This window comes from Aulonocara stuartgranti (assembly GCF_965226115.1).
Source record: "Aulonocara stuartgranti genome assembly, chromosome: 15".
NCBI classification, from domain to species: domain Eukaryota; kingdom Metazoa; phylum Chordata; class Actinopteri; order Cichliformes; family Cichlidae; genus Aulonocara; species Aulonocara stuartgranti.
In genome coordinates this window covers 33,909,015-33,931,806 of record NC_138951.1, presented here as the reverse complement: position 1 = coordinate 33,931,806, position 22,792 = coordinate 33,909,015, and the positions used below count along the sequence as shown (strand labels likewise).

General features: G+C 44.9%; 1 protein-coding gene across 2 annotated transcripts in view; it reads left to right on the top strand.

The window, feature by feature from the left end:
- ddhd1b (DDHD domain containing 1b) overlaps window positions 1–10,215 on the top strand; it is a 34,766-nt gene extending 24,551 nt beyond the window's left edge. The window contains exons 13-14 of one of the 2 annotated variants that reach the window (XR_014271169.1): window positions 4,568–7,506; window positions 8,762–10,215. Coding sequence is in view for 1 of the 2 variants with exons in the window: in XM_082504745.1 (XP_082360871.1) it covers window positions 4,568–4,752 (185 nt within the window). In the remaining variant the exon portion in view is untranslated. Of the gene's footprint in view, window positions 1–4,567 lie in introns of both variants that reach the window. The other variant, XM_082504745.1, reaches the window with a different exon arrangement.
- The last annotated feature ends 12,577 nt before the right edge of the window (window positions 10,216–22,792 follow it).

The following is a 22,792-nucleotide window of genomic DNA, read 5'->3' as shown; positions in this document are numbered from 1 at the left end:
TTGAGATCTTAAACCAACGTAGCTGCTCTTCAGGGGCTAGAGCAGATCATCCACTAATCAGAAGGCTGGTAGTTCAATCCCAGGCTGAGTCTGAATGCTAAAGCATCCTTGGGCAAGAACTCTGAGTTGCCCCTGATGCATTCATCAGAATGTGTGTGTCACACAGAATCTGTGTGAATGATAATTAGAAAGTACTTAGCTATAATCTCTACAAGTAGAGAGTAGTAAATAAGTGAATGAGACATGTATAAAGTGCTTGAGTAAAAGAGTACTATATAAGAACCAGCCCATTTACCATTTCTTTTATCTCCCTGTAATCATTTTTCAGAAACTTTTTTGTGAGTCAAAATCATGTTTGTTCTGTTAAGTCAGTTCAGTTCAGTTCTATGTATATAGTGCCATTTCATAACAACAGTTGCTTCAAGGTGTTTTATATTGTAAAGATCCTCCAGTATCAGAAAGAAACCTCAACAATCACATGACCCGCCTACGAGCAAGCAACAGTGGGCAGAAAAACCTCATAACCGGAGGAAACCTCCAGTGATGTGAGCTGTGAAGGATTATACTTCTTGGATCCTTCACCGCAGACATTAACTCTGTGGATAAAACATAAAGTTCACCAGGGAAGACACAAATGATAACAGGTTGCCATTCCTGAACTGTGCCGTGCACATTGAAGAGAATGGAAACCTCAACACTGAAGTTTACTGGAAACCCACACACATGGACCAATACCTCCTCTTTGACTCCCACCACCCTCTGGAACACAAACTTGGAGTAATCGGGACCGAGGGAACACACACGTGTAAAGGAAGCTCTTAAAACATGTGGTTATCCTAATTGGACTTTCATCAAGTCAGCAAAGACGCACAGAAAAGAAGATCAGACACCAACTAGGGAGGATCAGAAAGACAAAGTCAACAACATTGTCATCCCCTATGTAGCCGGTTTATCAGAAAAACTCAGTCTTCTCCAAGCACGACATCCCAGTGTACTCCCAGCCACACACTCAGATACAAACTGGTTCATTCCAAAGACAAAACTCTTAAACATAAACTTAACAACGTGGTATATGCTATACAGTGCAGTGAGGAATGCTAGGACCTCTACATTGGAGAGACTGGATAAACACATGGCACAACATAGAAGAGCCATCACCAGGGTACAAGACTCGGCTATCCATCTGCATCTAAAGGACACAGGTCACTCCAGTGTTCACATTTAGGACAGATAAGACAGATGATTTGAAAGAGGAGTGAAAGAAGCCATCTATGTCCACTTTGGATGACCATTATTGAACAGAGGGCGGGGCTTAGGACACCAACTGTCAACCCTCTGTAATCCAGTTTTGAGATCCTTCCCAGACACTTTAAAGCCCACTCACATCCTGGGTCATTTGACTTCAGTAAATCACATGATAGGGTGAGGCAAGGTCTTACAATTTGTTCACCCACACCCGTTTTCACACCTTGGCTCATGTGATTAGGTAGAGGAACAATAAGGGGTCCATGACCCTCTTGTGGACACTCCACAAGGCTTAAATCTGGGAATCTCCACCAATTGCTCTTAGAACTGAAGAAGCTTCTTGGATGAGATGTCTTCAAGAAAACTTTAAAAAATCCTGACGCTTTTCCAAGCTCCTTAGACTAGACCTTGGTTAGTTTTTCCCCAGTTTAGATTTTTAGTTTAGTTTATCTCCATGTTCTTTTGCCTTTGTTTCGCATGTGTTTTGGCCGTCAATAAACAGCTTGTTTTTTGTTAAACCTGATTCCTGCCTTGAGCGTCTGTATTTGGGCCCTCTTAAATAAATACAGGGTCTGCCACTGCACTGCAATGAAGTGTTTTGAGCAGATAGTGTCTCAGCACATCAAAGACTGCCTACCTCCCTCTCTTGACCCCCACCAGTTTGCTTACAGAGCAAATCGGCCTACAGAGTATTCCATTACCATCACTAGGAAGAGCTGCGAGAGGAAGCTCTTTGTGGACTCAGCATTCAACGCCATAATCCTAGACATCCTTTCCCACCAAACTGGACCACCTCCACATCCCCCCTGCCTCCTGCTCCTGCATCAAAGATTTCCTAACCAACCGGCCTCAATCAGTCCGACTTGACCCCCACCTCTCCACTCTACTCTCACTCAGCATCGGGTCCCCAGAGGGTTGCATTCTCAGCCCCCTACTGTATGTCCTCTACACCTATGACTATACACCAACCCACACAACCAATGTCATCATCAAGTATGTCAATAGCACTGTGATTGAGCTCATCTTTGATGAACATGAGACAGCATGCAGGGTGGAGGTAAAGAGTTTGTCCCACTGGCACTCAGAAAATAACCTGAACCTCAAAAGAACTCATCATGGACTTCAGGAGGCACAGACAGGTCCAATTCCCTCCCACCCATCCATCCTTCCTTCCTTCCTATTATCCGGGGCCAGGTTGCAGGGGTGGCAGCCCAAGCAGAGAAGCCCAGACCTCCCTCTCCCCAGCCACTTCCTCCTCGACCAGGTGTCCGGGGAGACACCAAAGCGTTCCAAGGCCAGCTGAGAGATATAATCTCTCCAGCGTGTCCTGGGTCTGCCCTGGGGCCTTCACATGCCCGGACTACCTCACCCAGGAGGCTCCCATCCTTTTCAGATGCCCGAACCACCTCAACTAGCTCCTTTCGATGTGAAGGAGCAGCGACTCTACACTGAGCTCCTCTTGGATGGCCGAACTTCTCACCGTATCTCTAAGGGAGAGGCCAGCCACCCTTCGGAGGAAGCCCATTTCCGCCACTTGTATCCACGGTCTCGTTCTTTCAGTCATGACCCACAGCTCGTGACCATAGGCGACCGGTACAGTGTCCGCATCACTGCAGCCGCAGCACAAATCAGTCTGTCAATCTCTTGCTCCTCCTCCCGTCACTCGTGAACAACACCCCAAGATACTTAAACTCTTCCACTTGGGGCAAGAACTCATCGTTGACCCGAAGTGGGCACTCCACCCTTTTCTGGCTGAGGACCATGGCCTCAGATTTGGAGGTGTTGATTCTCATTCCCACCGCTTCACACTCCAAACCATTCCAAAGCGAGCTGGAGGCCATCACCCGATGAAGCCAACAGAACCACATCATCCGCGAAAAGCAGATACCCCAAAGCAGACACACCCAGGTCCTACGCTCCTCGCCACCGCCCGGCTCACAATGCACCCGACCCCTACGGTGCCTTGTGCGGGTGGTAGGCCTGCAGGAGGATGGGTCCATGTCCCTTTTTCTGGCTGTGCCCAGCCAGGCCCCATGGACTAAGGCCCAGCCACCAGAAGGTTGCCCTCGGGCACCCTCCCCAGACAATGTGCCATGGGAAACCCTACCAGAGAGGGAAAAAAAAACAGACAACATAGCCCCGGGGATCCCTGGGACACACAAATCCCTCCAACATGATAAGGTAGCGATTCGCAGAGGGGAGGTCCAATTCCCTTGCATCATAAATGAAATATAGGTGTAATCTGTCTCCACCTTCAGGTTTCTGGGCACTCACATCTCCGCCAATCTCACCTGGACCCACAACACCATCGCCCTGGTAAACAAGGCCAAGCAGCAGCTAGAGTAACCTGGACCAGAAGCTGCTGCTGGCCTTCTACCACTCCTTAGTGGAGATTGTGCTCTGCATGGGTGTCTGGTATGCAGGGGCCACAACTGAGAAAAAAAAAAGGCTGCACAGAGGTTAATTAACACTGCCCAAAAAATCATTGGCTGCCCTCTGCCACCCCTGGAGGCCATCGCCAGCTCCTCCTGTCTCAAGAAAACTAGGGCCATCACAGGTGACCCCTTGCACGACGCCCACTACCTGTTCGACCTGCCGCCCTCTGGTTGGCACCTAAAGTCAGTCAGGTCCCACACCTCAAGATTCACAAACAGATCCTTCTCCTTGGCTCCCCCACACCCCACCCACCTCACTAATCTGAGCCATAGTCTGAGTAACCCCCATCAGTCAGGCCACACACACACACACGGACTGTCTTCAGAAGTATTTTTTCTTTGCAGTACTTCCAAGCACTCTATTGCTTTTTATATATTCCTCTTGATTGTATATATTTCTCCTCTTTGTTATGTATTCCCGCTGTCTGCTATTTATATTTTATAGAATAGAATAGAATAGAATAGAATAGAATTCAACTTTATTGTCATTGCACATGTCACAGGTACAGGGCAACGATTATTCCTGCACAGCTGGTTTTGTGCACCCACAATTTTGTTGTACATGTACAATGACAATAAAGGGCTATTCTATTAAATTTTTTGATGAGAAAGAAAGGTTGGTGGTTACAAATGTATTACATTCAGTATTTATAAATATGTTTTATGATCTACTGTAGTTTACTAATGCATACCTACAAAATATTCAATGTTTGGTTAATAGTAAGAGTTTAGGCCAAAAGTAGAAATTTTATTGCTCCAGTAAACTGAAATGGAAACCACATGTTGCATAGTGAAAAAAAGTCAAATGAACTTCTTCAGTATGAGTATTCAGCACCAGCCTGGCTCACATGATCTTAGATCCTAATATGGCATTTCTTCTGTTGCAGTGGAATTGGAGAGACGCATTGACTTCGAGCTGCGGGAGGGATTAGTAGAAAGCCGCTATTGGTCAGCTGTGACTTCACATACAGCCTATTGGTGCTCATATGATGTGGCTCTGTTTCTCCTCACCTTTATGTACAGACAACATGAGCTTCCTGAACCTGCTGAAGACAACTCAGACGCCACATAAGTGCAAAGTGAGAGTGGGACCTGTACGCCTGAGTCAATTTACTTTCTTTTTCCAACTTTTGAAATCCAAATTCAATTTCAAAAATGTTGGGATGCTGTATAAAATGTAAATGAAAAAAGAATTTTCAAATTTCAAATTCCGTTTTATTCACAATGCAACAAAGAAAACATATCAGATGTTAACACTGAGAAAATTTACCATAAAAAAACCAAGGCCTTTTTAATTTTATTGAGACTTGTAACCAAGTCTCAAAAAGTTTGCACAGTTTCACGTTTACCACTGTGCACCACTACCTTTTCTGTTGTAGCTGGACTTCTGCGAGAGGAATGCTGCCTCATTCTTGTCTGTCTATGTTGTGTTGCTCTAAAACCTCTATATACATTTCAGCATTGATGGTGCCTTCCCAGATACATAGGTTGCCAATTACATAGGCACAAATGAAACCCTGTACCATCAGAAATGCAGGCTTTTAACTGGGTGCTGATAACAAGCTGGGTGACGCCTCTTATCGTTAGTCCTGAGGATAAGGTATTCATGTTTTCCAAAAACAATTTCAAATTTCTGTTGTGTGTTCAGAGAACGTTTTTCTATTTTGTCCATCCTGAGACAAAGAATGGACTGAGACTGTCTTCTCTGAGCTTTGACCCAGAGAAAAGTGATCATGTTCACATATGGCTTCTTTTTTGCATAATAGAGCTTTAATCTGCATATGTAGATGGCACAACAAACTGTGTTCAGACAGTGATTTCTGGAAGTGTTCCTGAACCATGCAGGGATTTCCATGACAGAATTATGCTTGGGAATCTAAAGACTACCAATCTCATAAATCCTTGAGGAGACTGCTGTTGTAATTTGGTACTATATAAATTAAAATAACATCACTCTAAAACCCTAACCACTAACCCTCTGAATGCGGCTTGTTGTTGGTTCACTGCTGTATAGTTCTACCTCCTTTGCACCGAATATATATGTGTAGCATGGCTTCTTTAATGGTTCCTCCTCCTTTTGTAATAGCGATACTAAATTTAGCCTGTTTGTAGTTTTGGAGACCCAGCACCGCACCCTTGAAAAACCTGTACCTAGCCAGGCCCCTGTAGTTGGTGTAGGAGAAGGTAGTTTTACAAATGTGTGCCTTAAAGCAGATATCCCATAAACCGGAGAGGAAATGGTGTTTCGACACTGTGTCAAGCTTGTGAAGTGCAGATGTTTTGAAACACTGCTCCGAAGCATGGTTCAAAACACCTGGGTCGCATGACCACAACTAAACAAGGTTTTGGTGCACTTCACCCCAATTTCAACCGGTGCCAAACCTGCTCCTTCTAGGCATTACAAAGCACCAGGATTCCAATGTTTCAAGAATCTGAGTCATTTGTAATTACTTCAATTAAACACTGGAATCTATAGTGTAATCAATCCAATATTATATAGATATATACATAATATGTAAAGACCTCTTTTGAATGATTACTAGCATCAAGACAGAGACTGGGGGCTTCTAGCACAAAGCTGACACTAACACCTGGAAAGCTTCAAAATCAACCAAAGACGTCCAAAGTTTGAAGGCTTTGAGGAAAAAACGAGACAGACTGAGCTCCAGACAGCTGGAAACCTCTGTGGTTATTCCAGTAAACACAGTGGTCTTTTCTAAGAATGATTTACTTTGTAAATTAAGTTGCTGAAAGCAATATGACTATTAACAGAGGAAAAATTTTGCTGAAGTACACCGATCACTATAGTCACAGGCTGCCACCCATCTTTAACGGTCCCAATATTTTTCTGGCCTCCAAAATATGTGTTGATCATAATTATTAACAGTCTGGTATGATGAGTAGCTTTGTTTGGAATTGTGCAGAGCTCGTCTGTGCCAGTGTAGTGTACTGGTGTAGTGAAGGTTGGCCAGCAGATGTCATCATGGAGACGGGTTTCAGATTGTTTCAAAGCCTCAATACAACTCTGGCACAAATGCTTTGAGTGTTTCAGTGTTTCACAAAGTCTCACTTTGCCCATCTATAGGTTTGATTTACCCCATTATAACTGCCCTAACACACAACAAACACAGGGGATATAACTACTGGCTGATCAGTCCAGGACGTAAGCACATAAGGTAATAACAAATACTAACAAATTATGTAACACCAAACAAAACAAAATAACTGTTAATTTAATAACCTCTTCAAATCAATAATACTGAACAACAATGCCTAGTGTGAGTCTATATATTAGTAAAAACTAAAACCTGTTTGTAGATTCTGTGTTACCCAGAGAATAGCTTTGTGCGCCAATTCAATTTTAAACAATTTTCTTAAAGGCCACTTTACCTAACTCAAAGCATTCAATGGAGATGTGCCATGTACATTAGCTGAACTGTAAAGACACAAGCATGCAGAGAATCTGACACTAACACCTCACACTAAATTTGCTAATGTGCTATGCATACATTAGAATTCAGAGAAAAGTTTAACCTGCCAGTTAAATGTTTTAACTTGTTTTCACTGATCCCTTGTAATATGTGTTTGCACTTTTGTTTTTTAGTTGAAACCCATTATATGTGATGTCCTATATATGCATCGGTGTAGAGAATTTGGGGGCCAACAAAAATTAGGAGACAGCTAACAACAACAACAACAAGAAAACAGTTTCAACCAAGAGAGGTCTAGGTTCTGCACAGTAAGGATAAATTATATATCCTTTCTGTGTGTAGAACAGTTCTGAATTTGAGAATAGGTTGTTGTTTGTTTGTTTTTGTTTGTTTTTGTTTTTTTTGTTTTTTTGCCTGTCCCATTTGGTTCTTTAGCCATCAGAATTGTTGTCTGAAGACCAACAAGGATACCCAATGGATTTACTTTGCCAAATGGATCTTCGTGGCATTGCCGTATTGGTCCATTTGGTCGATCTTTGTTTTTATTATTTATTATATTTTATTTTCAGATGTTACAGATGGGACAGACATGAGTGAGAGATAGGAAAGGGAGAAAGAAAGAGGAAGGAAAGGAAAAACAGAAGGGGAGAGGGACAGTGAGAAAGGGGGGAGAAAAAAAATAAAAATCTCCTGGATCACCTGTTGAGAGAAGAATAGAAAACAAGCAAAAAAACAAAAAAAAACAAAGCAACATACTAAAAACAACACCATCGCATTAATCTAGCTAAGTGTAAACAGCAGTAAATACTAAATATTCAATGTTGTTGTGCAGCACGCAGGACAGATGTGCTTCGAAGTAGTAGCCAAGAAAGGTATAATTTAAGTCTACGAGCAGTGAACACCCGTGTGCATACCTGTGTGGATCAGCGTGCTTGTATTCCAAAGGTTTCTCCATGTAACGATCTGCTAGGGAGTGTGGGGGGGCCACAGCCCCGTCCTCCAGGGTGTGAAGCAGGTATGGAGGAGATCAAAACTCCAGACATCCAGAGGCCCCCAGAACACAAGAGACCATAGAAGACCAACAGAGGGGCAGCCGCGCCACTGTCCCAGCAAGAGCTGAGGAGAGTCCCAGATGAGGGCTCACTCAGCTGCCGCGGAGCAGAAGCCAGGGGGAGTTGCAGTGACGCGCCCGTGAGCTCCGCCGGCAGCCAGCTGTGCCTGAGTGACCGAGCCCCAGGCCGAGAGGCCGGGGGCACCCCACCTCCGAAGTGGCCCGAGCGAGCCCCAGGTCCCATGCCCCGATAAGCGGCCGCCAAGGAGTGAGCCGGTGTGTACCTGGACGCCCACCCCCAGACACAAAGAACCACCAACGCACCGACACCTGAGGGAGTCCGCCACCGGCAGGGGAAGTGGTGGTAGGTGGAGATAGGCCTCCAAACCTTGGAGGGCCTGAGGTGTCCCCAGAGAGGTGGTGTCTGATACCCAACCTGACACACAGACACAAACATCCATTCCCCCCCTCATGCTCTCATATGCACTCACTCCACACTCAACCAACGTGGAGACAGACATAAAGAGACGCTGTACACACGATCACACTCCCCAAGCGTACTCTACAAACCGGGTGTTTGTTTGTTTTTGCATTTTTAGCTTGTACCTTAAAAAGTCCAGTCAGCTGGTCAATTGTTTTGAATACCAAAACCTACAAAAAGTACCCTTGGATTCAAATGTACTATTATTTTAAATGTTTATAAAAATATAGTGATGTTTTCATCCTCAGTTTAATATTGAATAAAATCAGATCTAATATCAAATATGTTGGACATGAAATATTATGTTTTCTAAAAATTGTTAGGAAAAGGCCCTAAATGTCTGATGATGTGGGGTGGCCAAATACTCTGCATTGCTGTAAAAGGTAGCATAGCAAGGATACATGGTAAATGAAGACGGTTTTCATGAATGATGCATGATGATACATACTGTATGACTTAAAATCATAGAATCATTAGATTGCATTATTAACAGTACTGGGTGGCAGACTGCCCTTTAACTATCACTGGTGCTGATGGTGGTCCCCTTTGCTGCGTGTATCTTTTGCGTTGGAATGTGACTGGAGGCTTTTCTCCTTTTCTGCATTACCCTGTGATAGGTTTGTAGCTTAAACCCATTCGCTGGAACGTTCAAGACAATTCAACTACACAGCAAAAGCAAGACGCGAGTAGGCAAAGTTCTTTGTGTTATTCATGCATGAGGGAGGCCTGCCTCGTTCCACCCACTTGACCTCCGTCAGCCTCTCAGCCAGGTTCCCTGTAGCACTCCTTTTATTGTGGTCACATGAATATGCATAGGTTCACTAACATATGACGTTTCATATAGGTATACATGTGGACAAAGAATACCTAGTCTGTGTGTGTGTGTGTGTGTGTGTGTGTGTGTGTGTGTGTGTGTGTGTGTGTGTGTGTGTGTGGGGTCAGAGTGTGACCCCATAAACGACTTCCCTAAACCTGCTGGTTTGGAAGTCCAGCAGTTCATCTAAACAAAAGGAACTTAGAGTAAAGCAGATATACGTGTGTTTGCTATACCATATATCAGTAAGAGCAGATATAACCTCTCTCCTGACCTTAAGTTGTGTGTGCATGCCAGAGTGCTCTGGGAGGCACACAGAGTCTCCACAGACTACTAAGGATCAACCCTCTACCAACATGACATTGATTATGCAACTCTAAGCATGTATGAGTAAATATTTCTAAGCATAAAAAACAATCCACTATATAAACCTGACACCCTGGAAGCAAAATGAAAACACTAACAATATTGAGAATTAAAAGGTTTCCATATCACATTGAGAAACAGAATATGTCTTTTGGACCCATCAACGATGCTGTTTACATTTTGTACAGTGACAACTTTTTCAGTCTTTTTTTTTCTTTTTTTTAATAAATGTAGTTATGTCAAATGTTACTTTGCAACTGATGAAATGAGAAGTCTAGCTAACACCATGTTTCTGTCTAGCTACCCCCTTCTGCCTACATTGTACAGTTCCTTCATGACTGATGTGGCTCTTATTAGATTCTTGTTGTTTTTTTTTTCCATTTTATGATTAAAAAACCAGGAACATACACTTCTTTCTCTGGTCTTCATTTTACATTGTGAAAGATTTAATTTGTATATGCAGAACACACTTCTGATTTAGCACATACTATTATGGGTGTAATAAAAGATAAGGGAGAATTTTTAAATAAAAATTATATTACTCTGCTTGAAATGTTTAACCCCGTTCAAACCATTTTTGGACAGAAACAACAACAACAAAAACAACTTTAGTTATTACTAATCTATGTTATATGTCCAACACAATATGTCTCGCTCACCATGTCGAAAATGTTTTACACATATAGCAGCAAAGATGAACAGGCACATGGCTAAAAAAATGAGCAGGACACAGAAAGGAATTGGTAGGAATACTAGAGCGAAACACTAGCTAGTGCTGTCAACCCAGGTACAGCAAGGCCTATGACTCAATGCCCCGCATGTAGATCCTGGAATGCCTCAAACTATACAAGGTCAACAGGACCTTTAGATCCTTCATCGGGAACTCAATGGGGATGTGGTGAACAACACTAGAGTCCAACTTCAAGAAAATAGCGCAAGTCACCATTAGGGATGAGTATCGAACACCGGTTCTTGTTGAGAACCGGTTCCCACTGTTTCAATTCCTTGGAATTGTTTGCCATTTTTGCAAACGATTCCCTTATCGATTCCAGTCGCTCCGAATGACGTCACCACGTTGCGGAGCATCAATTACCTGGCAAGAAACATGGCGGCTCAAACGCTCAAAAGTTTGGTTATACTTTACGAGAACAGATGACAACAGGGCAACTTGCAATACTTGAAAAGTAGACATTTCACTTAAGGGAGGAAACACTACGAATATGCAAAAGCATTTGCTCACAAAACACGCGATAACCTTAAATGAATGTCGTGTTTTTAATTCCGCTCCGGACTCGTGAATCTCAACCCAGCAGCAGTGGTAACGTTTGCACGTCCTCTCCCGTTAATGCGGCAGGTAAATAATCAACTAACAGTGCATATTATGTTCGCGCGATCTGCCTTATTACAAAACCTGCCATTACTGTGCATTTAGGTGACCATGATGAGAGACACAGACAGAGTCTGGCTCAGATGCTGGCATTTCTCACTGCAGTCAGAATCATATGTTGCATGAATGTTTTGGAGATGTTCACACAGGTGGTTGCTGTTGCCATTCCTGGTTAAAAATCTTGAAGTTGAGGATCACTGTGAAGAAATTCCAGGGATGGCTCTGGACAAACTGCACTGCAGAGAACTCCCTGAACCCTGTTGTAAATATTATTATCTTCTCAATTGTGGATGCTCCCTCTAGAATAAGACCAGAGAAATCATAACAGGCAAACATTAATTTTGAACATGCACTCTACAACGTTTCCTACTGAATCAATCAGATAAAAATTGAAGGTGAATACTGGAGGTGATCTCTTAAAAATGCCACCACCTGGTTTTCTGCTGTTCACCTGTTGTTCTCTGTACTGGAAAATTTTAAAAGGAGCTGTTTGTAGAAGATGTCTGGTTTCACCTTTGTAGTGTAGGCCTGTGACAAAGTAGGGGGTGGAACACAACTGGATAATATTGGATTTTTGTTGGAAAAATATCCATCCATCCATTCTTAAAGCAGAGAAGCATATGAATAAATAGATATTGGAACAGGTCATGCCATTCAAGTGATTGCTGTGACCTGGGACCTGGAAGATGTTCCTAACCATTATGTGCTTGTCGCCAACCTTTCTAACAGGACTAAGGCAACCTGCAATCACCAGGTAGTCTTGTAGTTCAGAAATTTGATTTTGGATGTCCTCAGTGGTCTGAGGATGAACAATCGGAAGAAAAAATAATGTTTCAGATTCCAAATGCACTGCAACAGATTCTCTTTTTAAAAACACATTACATGTTTTGGGTCCAGTTTTCTGGGCATGCAACTTGGGGACAGCACACACAAAAAAACAACAAACACAGAAACCTAGGTGTGTGCAATAACATTAGGAGAATCATTTAAAGTAATATAATGTACTGAAAAAAACAACAACTATGTTTGATGCTTTATCATCTATTAAATATTAGATACTCTAAGGCTACTGTTGTATTGTGATTGTTATTTTCCATTTTTTAATTTAGACTTAAAAAATGCCCATGGATTTCATCATTTCGATCTTTGGCTGCACGTCTCCATATTAATTACATCTTCAGTTTTTGGTAAAGCATTACTTGGACCCTTTGTTAAACATTCAAACAGACTGGTGGATAAGGTCCTCCACTGCGAGGAAGGTCCTCTTAAACAGCTATCAAAACTGACAACACAATGATATTGACAACAACAGAATATGTACAGAATTTGCCTATACTGTAGATTTCATTTCTGGATTGAACTTACCTGTGAAATCAATGGCCAAATTCTTCTTTTCTTCTGTCCCCTCAAAGCTCAATGATTACTCCAGAGATTGTATAAGCAGCACCTAAGTCCACTACCGGCATCATTATCGAATTTAACTTGGATGCGGTTTTTGGGATTGTAGGATGTGAGAAGCCTGTAAAAGCATCATCCAATATAGTCGAGTAACTGATGTTCAAAAGGTATGTGCTATTCATACCAGTTCTTGAAGCTATTCCAGAAATTAAGTCCTTTGCTAATACTGTATGTCTACACCTTTGTGTAATGGGGAAGGCTTTAGGACCCAGGGGACCCAATAGAGGGTATAAAAGAGGAAGTAGCAGCTGGTGCTCTTCATTTCCACTGATGAGCGGCTGTGAACAATGGTTGTGTGAGTAGGTGAAGAGCCTGAGAAGTTTTAATTGTCTGCTACACAAACAGTTGTTTTAAACCTCTACAGCAGAGGTTCAAGTAGTGATTTTAGAAGATAAGCCAAGATAAGCCAGGTGTGCAGCAAACACAGTTGTCTGCGGGAGGGCAGGCTGCACATGTGAATTTGTCACTGTTTTTTCCTCCTTCTCTTTTTCGTTGTGTTTCTCTCCCAAGTTGGTTTTAGAGTAGGGTCACCTTTTAAAACTGTTTGTTTTGATGCCGGGTTTGTTTTTATTTCTACTGGGCTGGTGCAATATTAGTCTGGCAATGTGCAATCCCTGAGCTGGGCTCTTACCTTAGGGGAAGTAGATCTTTTAGAGGTGCTCCATGTGGATTTGCAGTGAATAAGTTTTATTAAGAGTGATTTTAGTGCCACCGATTATTGCCTGAACTAAAACACTTAGTGCATGCGATAAGTGTTCTGTTGGGCTCGTATTTATTTGGGGTGGATTTGTTTCTTTTAAAGCAACGAGCATCTGGGACCACCGGGGTAGAGCAAGCCCTCAGGTGATAGTTGCATTGCTGGCAGGTTGCACCAATAAGACTATCTTGTGGTTGTTAGTGACCTTTTCCATTTTGATGTTTTAGGCCTTTTGCATGCCCTTTGTGTTCTTTTAAAATAAATTTTAACATATCTGACTGATATTGACCCTCTTGTCCCGTTTATTCTGGGCTCGTTCCTGTAAGAGCTTTGGGCCTGAAAGTTTGCACAAGTAGTATAGAGGCCCTTAGTGGTTACTCGGTGGCGTTTACTCGCTACATTTGTCTGTTGTTTGTCTTTAAAAACGTGTACATACAGTGGGGCAAAAAAGTATTTAGTCAGCCACCGATTGTGCAAGTTCCCCCACTTAAAATGATGACAGAGGTCAGTAATTTGCACCAGAGGTACACTTCAACTGTGAGAGACAGAATGTGAAAAAAAAATCCATGAATCCACATGGTAGGATTTGTAAAGAATTTATTCGTAAATCAGGGTGGAAAATAAGTATTTGGTCAATAACAAAAATACAACTCAATACTTTGTAACATAACCTTTGTTGGCAATAACAGAGGTCAAACGTTTACTATAGGTCTTTACCAGGTTTGCACACACAGTAGCTGGTATTTTGGCCCATTCCTCCATGCAGATCTTCTCGAGAGCAGTGATGTTTTGGGGCTGTCGCCGAGCAACACGGACTTTCAACTCCCGCCACAGATTTTCTATGGGGTTGAGGTCTGGAGACTGGCTAGGCCACTCCAGGACTTTCAAATGCTTCTTACGGAGCCACTCCTTTGTTGCCCGGGCGGTGTGTTTTGGATCCTTGTCATGTTGGAAGACCCAGCCTCGTTTCATCTTCAAAGTTCTCACTGATGGAAGGAGGTTTTGGCTCAAAATCTCACGATACATGGCCCCATTCATTCTGTCCTTAACACGGATCAGTCGTCCTGTCCCCTTGGCAGAAAAACAGCCTCATAGCATGATGTTTCCACCCCCATGCTTCACAGTAGGTATGGTGTTCTTGGGATGCAACTCAGTATTCTTCTTCCTCCAAACACGACGAGTTGAGTTTATACCAAAAAGTTCTACTTTGGTTTCATCTGACCACATGACATTCTCCCAATCCTCTGCTGTAGCATCCATGTGCTCTCTGGCAAACTTCAGACGGGCCTGGGCATGCACTGGCTTCAGCAGCGGAACACGTCTGGCACTGCGGGATTTGATTCCCTGCCGTTGTAGTGTGTTACTGATGGTGACCTTTGTTACTTTGGTCCCAGCTCTCTGCAGGTCATTCACCAGGTCCCCCCGTGTGGTTCTGGGATCTTTGCTCACCGTTCTCATGATCATTTTGACCCCACGGGATGAGATCTTGCGTGGAGCCCCAGATCGAGGGAGATTATCAGTGGTCTTGTATGTCTTCCATTTTCTGATGATTGCTCCCACAGTTGATTTTTTCACACCAAGCTGCTTGCCTATTGTAGATTCACTCTTCCCAGTCTGGTGCAGGTCTACAATACTTTTCCTGGTGTCCTTCGAAAGCTCTTTGGTCTTGGCCATGGCGGAGTTTGGAGTCTGACTGTTTGAGGCTGTGGACAGGTGTCTTTTATACAGATGATGAGTTCAAACAGGTGCCATTCATACAGGTAACGAGTGGGGGACAGAAAAGCTTCTTACAGAGGACGTTACAGGTCTGTGAGAGCCAGAGATTTTCCTTGTTCGAGGTGACCAAATACTTATTTTCCACCCTGATTTATGAATAAATTCTTTACAAATCCTACCATGTGAATTCATGGATTTTTTTTTTCACATTCTGTCTCTCACAGTTGAAGTGTACCTCTGGTGCAAATTACTGACCTCTGTCATCATTTTAAGTGGGGGAACTTGCACAATCGGTGGCTGACTAAATACTTTTTTGCCCCACTGTATGTATTAAAATTATACAATAGAAGCTGTTGTGGAGGTATGTAATAACGACAGGAGAGGTCTCTGTGTCTCACTCCAACTTTATTAACTGACTCTCAGAACTTCACATATATTGAGCGCCAAAATCTCCACCCCAACACTTCTGTTCAACTTGGGTGTGAGTGGAGCCACCTGGTGGTCCGCCACACATACCCCCCCCTGAACACACAGTTAGGTCCCTATTCAGTCCAGGACCCTGGGTCTAAGCAAACGACCCGAACGACTGAACCTGGGAGGGAGAGAACATGCAGAGGAAGGTCCATCCTGTGAACGAGGCTGGTGAAGGCGAGCAGGAAAGGCAGGAGGAGGCTCAAACGCCGGTGGTCCGGGGGTAGTCCTGGGGGGAAAACCAGAGTCTGTCAACCCCATCGAAGGAGGGCGGCCACGGCGAGGGGCCTGGGCCGGCACTACATTACCGTCCGGAAGAACATGTGCAGGTTTAAGTCTGTCAACACACACAGTCTCCCTTTGACCCCCAAAATCCAAAACAAAATGTTTCTGGCCCGGTTCAATAACCCTGAATGGGCCGTCATACAGCGGCCGCAGCGGTGTCCTGTGGGCATCGTGCCTGACAAAAACAAACTTAGCAGTCTCTAGAGTCTTTGGAACAAAGGTTTCAGGCACGCAATGGTGCACCGGACCAGGAACCCGAAGCGAGTGCAAAAGCGGGTTGAGAGATAGCACCGATGGATCGAAGCAGGGAGGAGGATTTTCGGGCAAGAATTCTCCTGGCACGCGGAGGGGCTGACCAAACACTAGCTCAGCTGGGGAAGCGCCGAGATCCTCCTTAACCGCAGAGCGCAGCCCAAGCAAAACCCACGGGAGGCGGTCAACCCAATTGCCATCCTTTAAGGAGGCGCGAAAAGCAGCCTTAAGCGACCGGTGGAACCGTTCACACATCCCATTAGCTTGCGGGTTGTATGCGGTTGTGCGGTGGACTTTAGCCCCCAGTCCATCAGCCATGGCCGACCAAAGCTCGGATATGAACTGGGGGCCTCTGTCTGACGTAATGTCCGCGGGTGGGCCGAAACGCGAGACCCAGCTTGACAAAAACGCCTTGGCCACCACTGCTGCGGTAGTGGACGCCAGGGGGACCGCCTCCGGCCACCTGGTGGTCCGGTCAACAACAGTCAAAAGGTGCGTAAAACCTTGTGACTGCGGCAGAGGACCCACCAGATCGACATGCACATGATCGAAACGTTTGCCGGGTATGAAGAACGGCTCCAGGGGCGCCTTGGTGTGTTTATGAACCTTCGCACGCTGGCAGGGAATGCACGCCGACGCCCATTCCTTAACAGATTTGCGAAGGCCTGGCCAAACAAATTTAGAGCTGACCAGTTTAACAGAGGCCCGGACCCCTGGATGAGAGAGAGCATGTACCGAGTCAAAAACTCAACGACGCCAGGAAGCGGGAACCACTGGGCGAGGGCGGCCGGTGGAAACGTCACAGACGAGGAGGGGACCACCGTCCTGCACGGGTCTGTCCTCTAGTATGAGGCCCGTCTGGGTGGATTTAAGCGCGAGGATGTCCGGGTCACTGCTCTGATCGGCAGCCATGGCGGAGTAGTCTATGCCGAGAAAGACGGGAGAAACCAGCGCACGGGACAAACAGTCAGCCACATGATTGGATTTACCAGCCACGTGCCGAATGTCCGTGGTAAACTCAGAAATGGCTGCCAACTGGCGCTGCTGGCGTGCACTCCATGGATCAGAAACCTTGGACATGGCAAACGTCAAGGTCCACGTATGCGGTAAAGTGACGACCCTCGAGAAAAAAACGGAAATGACAAGTCGCCAGGTGGAGCGCCAGTAGCTCCCTGTCAAAAACGCTGTAATTGCGTTCGCTGTCACGTAGCGTACGGCTGAAAAAGGAGAGCGGTTGCCAGACACCCGAGATTCGCTGTTCCAGCACCGCACCCACCGCTATGTCGGACGCATCGGTGGTCAACGCAATCGGCGCTGAGGGGGATGGGTGGGCCAGAAGGGCAGCATTAGCTAACGCTGACTTAGCATCAGAAAACGCTTGGATGCTTTCCGGAAACCAGTCAACTGAGTCATTAGCTTTTTTACCTTTTAACGCCCCATAAAGGGGCTTCAGCAGATGTGCCGCTCTGGGGAGAAAACGGTTGTAAAAATTCACCATCCCCAAAAATTCCTGCAGTGCCTTAGCATTCGTGGGACGCGGAAATTCCGAAACAGCTCGGACTTTGTCAGGCAACGGAACCGCGCCCTCGGCGGAAATACGGTGCCCAAGAAAATCGAGAACGGGCAACCCAAACTGGCATTTAGACGGATTAATAATCAGTCCATGCTCCGCCAAACGCTGAAAAACCTGCCGCAGATGGAACCTGTGCTGCTCCTTTGAGCTGCTGGCCACCAGTATATCATCAAGATATACAAAAACAAAGGGCAGCCCGCGCAAGACCGAGTCCATCAACCGCTGGAAGGTTTGGGCGGCACCTTTCAGGCCAAACGGCATGCGCAGAAACTCGAAAAGGCCGAAAGGTGTAATTACGGCGGTTTTGGGGACATCCTCCGCGCGCACGGGAACCTGGTGATATCCCCGTACCAAATCGATCTTCGAAAAAACCGAGGTCCCCGCAAGATGGGCGGAAAAATCTTGGATGTGGGGAATGGGATAACGATCGTTCTCTGTGACATTATTAAGACGGTGGAAATCCCCACAAGGTCGCCACCGACCATCAGATTTAGGCACCATGTGTAACGGAGAAGCCCAGGCACTGCTCGAACGTTGCACGATGCCCAGACGCTCCATGGTGGGAAATTCTTCCCGAGCAACAGCCAGTTTGGCAGGGTCGAGGCGGCGCGCGCGCGTGAACACCGGGGGCCCTACTGTAGTTATGTAATGCTCCACCCCATGCTTCGTCACAGTGCTCGAGAAGGTGGGGACAGAGAGTGAGGGAAACTCAGAAAGCAAACACTGAAAAACGTCACCCGAATCTACTGAGTTAGCATGCACCACGGGCTGAGCACCCCGAGTCAAACAGGGTAATGAGGAAAATGACACAGCATCAATTAAACGTCTGTTAGCAACATCAACCAGCAGTCCGTGAGCACAAAGAAAATCAGCGCCTATTATAGGCACAGAGCTAGCAGCAACAACAAAGTTCCACTGAAAGTCACGGTCGTGAAAGCAAACAGTCACCAACCTTTCACCGAAGGTTTTGATGGGAGAGCCATTAGCCGCTGTTAGCAATGGCCCGCAGCCCTCAGCTAGCCTGTCCGAGCCAGCCGGGGGAAGAAGGCTCTTCTGTGAGCCGGAGTCCACCAGGAAACGCCTCCCCGAGCGTGAGTCCTCTAAGAAAAGCAGCCTTTCCTTGTTGCCAGCGGTCGCGGGTGCTACAGAGCGCTGACATGCCCGTTTCCCTGGGTCTGGAAACTGCAAGGCGGGAGACAGCGCCGTGCCTTCTCTCCAAAATGCTGGTGATAAAAACAAAGCCCCTTTCCGCGGTGCCGCCGTGCAGCGATTCCGGCCACTGTGGACGAGTCGGAGGGCCCCTGGAGCATCGGTGAGGGGGCGGGGGAAAACGCTGGTGAGTCCTGAACAATCGCCTGGACGCCGAAAGTCCTGGTAGCCAGGAGGATGCGATCCGCCTCTTCCGCAAGGGAGCGGTAATCCTTCGTGGCCAATAGCGGGGAGTTGGCAAGGCCAGCGCGCACTGGAGCCGGCAGCTGTCGGAGAAAGAGGTGGGTGAAGAGAAATCCTCCGTCATCCGCGCCCAGCAAGGACAGCATGCTCTCCATGAGCTCGAGAGCGGTGCCGTCGCCCAGGCCCGCGAGGGAAAGGAGTTTCTCGGCCCGCTCAGCATCAGAGAGGGAGTAACGCCGCAGCAGCAGCGCCTTGAGGGCGGCGTACTTGCCTTGGGCTGGGGGGTCCCGGAGGAGAGTCATCACGCGGCGGGTTGACAGCGGGTCAAGTGAGGCCACCACATGGTGGTATTTAGCAGAGGTGGGACCAAGTCATTGTTTTGCAAGTCTCAAGTAAGTCTCAAGTCTTTATCCTCAAGTCTCAAGTCAAGTCTCAAGTAATGTCAGGCAAGTCAGAGTCGAGTCTCAAGTCACTGGTGTAAAAGTCCGAGTCAAGTCACAAGTCTGAAACTTTGAATTTCAAACAAACGAAAAAATAATGTTGCAGTTATATGCTAAATGTAAATATTAGACCATGTAATTTTAAAATCTGTGTTTTTCTCAACACATGACAAAATAGTGAACTTAGAAAATATACACAAATTGTGAAATTGCACCTCTTTAAAATGCAGCTCAATTAAACCTAGCTCCAAGAATAATTTTCACCAACAGTTCTGAGATAAGCTGCATGTTATTCTTGGATGCGGTTGTAGGACCAGCTTTAAAATCGCATGACAAAAATATCATACACATTAAAAAAAAACTGTATCACCAACGTAGCCTGGACAACATTTGCTAGTTAGATGAAGTCAGCTATCTCATCTTAGCATATTTATATGCATATTTATAATTATACGGTTCTTGGAGTGAGTGCATACACTCATGAAGTTTAGTAACTTCAGGTCACTGCAACAAGCCCAGGTACAGTTTACCGACGGATGGGTGCAGGACCTTGAAATGCACCGTGTAGAACGAAAGACCATCGTACGTATCATAAGTTTACCAGTCTCACAAATTGTCGTCATAAATACACATTCGTTAACCGTTTATTAATAGGACCTTTGAGCTCAACGGTAATTAATTAGTAATGGAAATAATTTCTGGTACCCATCACAGAAATGTAGCAGTGACAATAATACTGTATGCTGTAATCGTACTGGACAATTAGTGATACAAAAAACCTATTTTATCCTGTGAATAAAAGTATATGTTTTTGTCAATGTGCCATAATAACAGAGGCGAAACGCAATATTGTGTCAGGACAATTCACTATTTATGCACAATAAATAAAGGAGCATAGCGCGACAATTTCTGTTCAGCGCCAGACTTGCTTGTAACCTATATCACCAATTATGTTATGAAAAATGACGTATTAACTACTAAAAAACACTGACCTTCGTGTAAATGCTTGGAGCAGACTAACCTGTGAGCTGGAGTGTTCTGGGATGTTATATTTGATCTTTGAATGGCTGCAATCCAGGCCATCCGTCGCGTCTTTGTTACTTCGGAAACATGAACAATTTCTCTTCAACGACGTAATCCAATAACAACCGATCTCTTTACTCGTCGGCTTCCCGTGGCTGTCATGCGACCGGCTATTGCAGTTAATAATACAACAGCTTCTTGACATTTTTGTGTTTCTTTTTATCGCTGTATAACTGATTTTAATTGAAAGCCTGCGTGCGCTAGTACCGCTTGCCACGAGTTCCCAGAATCCTTTGCGGTTCTACCCGTGAATGACGTCACATTTTCAATCTCTATATAATATGCATGTTAAATTTTATATTTGGGGTAAAATATCAAGTCTTTTCAAGTAAACCGGTTCAAGTCCAATTCAAGTCCCAAGTCATTGGTGTAAAAGTCCAAGTCAAGTCACAAGTCTTAGAACATTTTTTCAAGTCAAGTCTAAAGTCATAAAATTAATGACTCGAGTCTGACTCGAGTCCAAGTCATGTGACTCGAGTCCACACCTCTGGTATTTAGTATCGTCGGCTGAAACTCCACGAAGAGCAAACTGAGCTTCTACGTGCACAAACCATGAAGGAGGATCGTGAAGCCAAAAATCCGGCAATTTAAGCGCCACAGCAAACGCAGCCATCGGCGGAGGTGAAAGTCCGGCGGCAGCCGATGCTTCCAGGCCGGAGCTGGCTTCGTCGTCGAGCCTTAGCATGTTCGCTACAGGGGTCACCAATGTGGAGGTATGTAATAACGACAGGAGAGGTCTCTGTGTCTCACTCCAACTTTATTAACTGATTCTCAGAACTTCACATATATTGAGCGCCAAAATCTCCACCCCAACACTTCCGTTCAACTTGGGTGTGAGTGGAGCCACCTGGTGGTCCGCCACACTGTTAACATTTTTTCCATTGTCTTGATGTTGTTACGAAATATATATTCTTAGTGCTTATTTTCTGATTATATTGTTTTATGTATTTTAATAATAAAGGCCTTTATAAACCAAGGCCAGATATGACAAAGAACTAGGTCAGAGGGTGACAGGGCGCCTAGCAACAGAGGCTTTAGTAAGGGGAAGTTAAAAAGAGAGGCATGCAGAGGCATATTAATAAAATACAGGAAACCAGACAGAAAGTGGAACTAAGTAACACACACACACATTAGTCAGACCAGAAGGAGTTGTTTTGATCGAAACTGTGTGTCTGTGTGTGACGTACAGCAGAACTATATACATGTATTGTAGCTTGCCATGCTTTTAGAACTGTGGGTGCTCGTGTCTGCAGTTCTCAGTTTCCAGAAATGTACAATAAAGATCATTTTTTGAACTTGGCCACTCTGAGTCAGAAGTCTTTCTCTGTCGCCAAAAGAATTCAAAAGAACCGAATTTAATAATGTAGACTGTATGATTCTTAGTCTGATCTTGAGACCACTGTCATGTAACAAAAAATGGGTTTTCTGGAGACTAAGTAAGTAGTAACATGATTGAAGACATATTTTGTCAATAACATCTGAGCGGGTAAAGGTTCTTAACATTCTGCCTTCTGTGTTAAAAATGATCAGAGTTCTAAAACAGAGCTTATCCCTATTTGGTAGTCTGTATGGCAAATATTAAAAAAGCATAGAAGATAGTGCTCGTGTGATTGGGTGAATGTGGCATGTTGTATATAGCACTTTGAGTACTCCAGGAGAGGAAAAAAGCGCTATATAAGAATCAGTCCATTGGGGTACCTGGGTGGTCAATTCAGTGTTTTATGTCTATGGTTTTTGAGTCTTGCTTATTCATTACAGTTTTCGCTGTTTGACTTGTTCCTAATTTAGTTAACTGTGTTTCCAGTCTAGGTTGTTTGGTGTTTGGTCTTGTTCATGCCTGGTCTCATCTCTGTGTCGTGTTTGTCTTGGTCTTGCCTCTGTGTCGTCCCCTCTGTTCCCCTCCTCATGTCTCTGTGTGTTGCTCTCTCGCCTTCTCTCGTCCCTCTGTTTATGTTGTCAGGCTGTCCTAGTTTTCTTATCTAGTCTTTAGGATTCCCTTGTCTTGCCTCCCTGCTGTGTTGTGACGCACATATAGTCTTGTCTCTATGTTTATTCCCTTGTTTCCCAGTTGTATCTCTGTCGCTCTTGCTGTTGCCTGTTGGCATGTTCACTTCCTATTTTACTATATGGTCTCCTGTTACTGTTTTGCTTTTCCCCCTGCCTCATATGTTTGATTAGTTGCCAGCTATTTTCCCCAGGTGTTTCCTCTTTGTCC